General features: G+C 58.2%; 1 protein-coding gene across 3 annotated transcripts in view; it reads left to right on the plus strand.

The window, feature by feature from the left end:
- Positions 1 to 1935, plus strand: part of RASGEF1C (RasGEF domain family, member 1C) — a 42802-nt gene that overhangs the window by 2056 nt on the left and 38811 nt on the right. For all 3 annotated transcript variants that reach the window (XM_011976852.1, XM_011976851.1, XM_011976853.1), the window contains one exon: positions 80 to 217. In XM_011976852.1, coding sequence (XP_011832242.1) covers positions 80 to 217 — 138 coding nt within the window. The remainder of the gene's footprint in view (positions 1 to 79; positions 218 to 1935) is intronic.

Here is a 1935-nt window from a genome sequence, read left to right on the forward strand (position 1 = left end):
CACCCGCAAGGACGCGCAGTGAGGCTCACGTGCCCGCCCGGCGCCCCTCACAAGCGCGGTGCCCCTTGTTTACCTGCAGGCCCGGGTCCGGAAGTTCGGCCCCAAACTGCTGCAGCTGTTGGCCGAGTGGACCGAGACCTTCCCGAGGGACTTCCAGGAGGAGTCCACTATCGGGCACCTTAAGGACGTGGTGGGCCGCATCGCCCCCTGTGACGAGGTGGGCAGCCGGGCGGGGGTCGCGTCACCCTGGGCTCCTGTCCCAGGCCTGCGCCTGTTCCGGGCCCGCACCCCAGGGCCCTCATCTCCCCACCCTGCACACCTCTAAATCCAGCCCCTTTCTGGCCCATCAAGGAATCAGGCACTGCCGAGCTGGGAGGGAACGCGGAGTCTGGTGACCTTTCCCTGACTGCTCTCACCAATGGCATCAGATGGCGGGTGAGGGAAGACCCATTCATGGGCTCTTGAGGCCAGGTGGCCAGGCTGTTGGCCTCTGACCTACTAGGGAGGCTGGCAGAGCCCTGTCCTGGGCCTTGGCCATGGAGACCTCCCCGCTCCTGCCCCTGCCCCACTTCCCGTGCAAGAAGGGCTGGGCTGGTGGTCAGTGCTGCTAGGCAGGGACCTGCAAATCAGGGCCAGGGAAAAGTGTCTACAGGATGGACAAAAAAAAACAGTAGCAGGGAAAATGACCACACCTGTCCAAGCAGATTCTCCTAGGATCCTCTCTGCCCCCAGGGGTAAGCTGCAAACCTTCAGGGCAGGGGCAGAGGAGGGGACAAGACCTCACCCCTGCAGTTAAACCACACCAGGTAAACACAGCCCTTGCCCTCAGGAACCCCAGTGGCTTGGGAGGCCTTGGGTGTGCTGGGCATCAGGTGCTGCTGTGGCCAACACCTGCTTTGCTCTCCCAGCTGTGTTCCCCTGAGGAGCACACTGAAGGGTATCCAAGCCTCACTTCCCTAATGGGCGAAAGGAGGACAAAAATCTTCACCTTCCAGGGTTATGGAGCTAGACATCTCCTGGTGTGTTTAGAAGGGGCAAGTTTATCAGCATCCCGGCATGCCACTGTGGGCAGCACTGCTGTAGCATTACCTGGAAGGGGAAACGCAAATTTATCAGCATCCCGCCACTGTGGGCAGCACTGCTGTAGCATTACCTGGAAGGGGAAACGCAAATTTATCAGCATCCCGGCATGCCACTGTGGGCAGCACTGCTGTAGCATTACCTGGAAGGGGAAACGCAAATTTATCAGCATCCCCAAATGCCACTGTGGGCAGCACTGCTGTAGCATTGCCTGGGAGGGGGAAACGTGGGCGGGGGCCCATGTTGGTTGCCCTGCAAGGAAATGGAACATGGCAAGCTGGTAGTTGGTGACATGCTGCAGAGTGGGTCTGGACATGGCAGAAGAGCTGCATGTGAGACAAGGGAAAACTGCCAAGACAGGCTGGGCAACAGGAAGCCAAACGCCCACGGCAGACATAACTCAGGCTCTGAGGGAGGCACTGCCTGGGGTCACTTCACGCAGCAGGCAAGTGACTCAGAACTGAGCAGGCAAGTTCTGAGGCTCAGTGAGATGAGAGTGGTTTCCTCTTCCTCCTCCTGGTACTTCTCCCCTCCTCTCTTCTCCTCCTCACCCCCTCCTCTTCCTCCTCTGCATCCCCTAATCCATCTCGAGATTGTGACATTTGACTTAGGATGCAGCAGAAAACAGGGCCAGGGAACAGTTGATGATTGGCTGAGTGGGGGATGGGGACAGTGGAAACAGGGAATGGGGTACTGGCTGACCGGCTGGGAAGACATTTGGCTACTTTTATAGATGAATGTGGGAGAGAGTAGGTGACTGGGTAATTGGATAGGCAGGTGGATGCATGGGGTAAGTGGATGTGTAAAGATTAATGGCAAGAAGAGAGGGAGAAATGTAGGAACGGGAACGGTGGA

The sequence above is a fragment of the Mandrillus leucophaeus genome, unplaced genomic scaffold, assembly GCF_000951045.1.
Source record: "Mandrillus leucophaeus isolate KB7577 unplaced genomic scaffold, Mleu.le_1.0 Scaffold170, whole genome shotgun sequence".
NCBI classification, from domain to species: Eukaryota; Metazoa; Chordata; class Mammalia; order Primates; family Cercopithecidae; genus Mandrillus; species Mandrillus leucophaeus.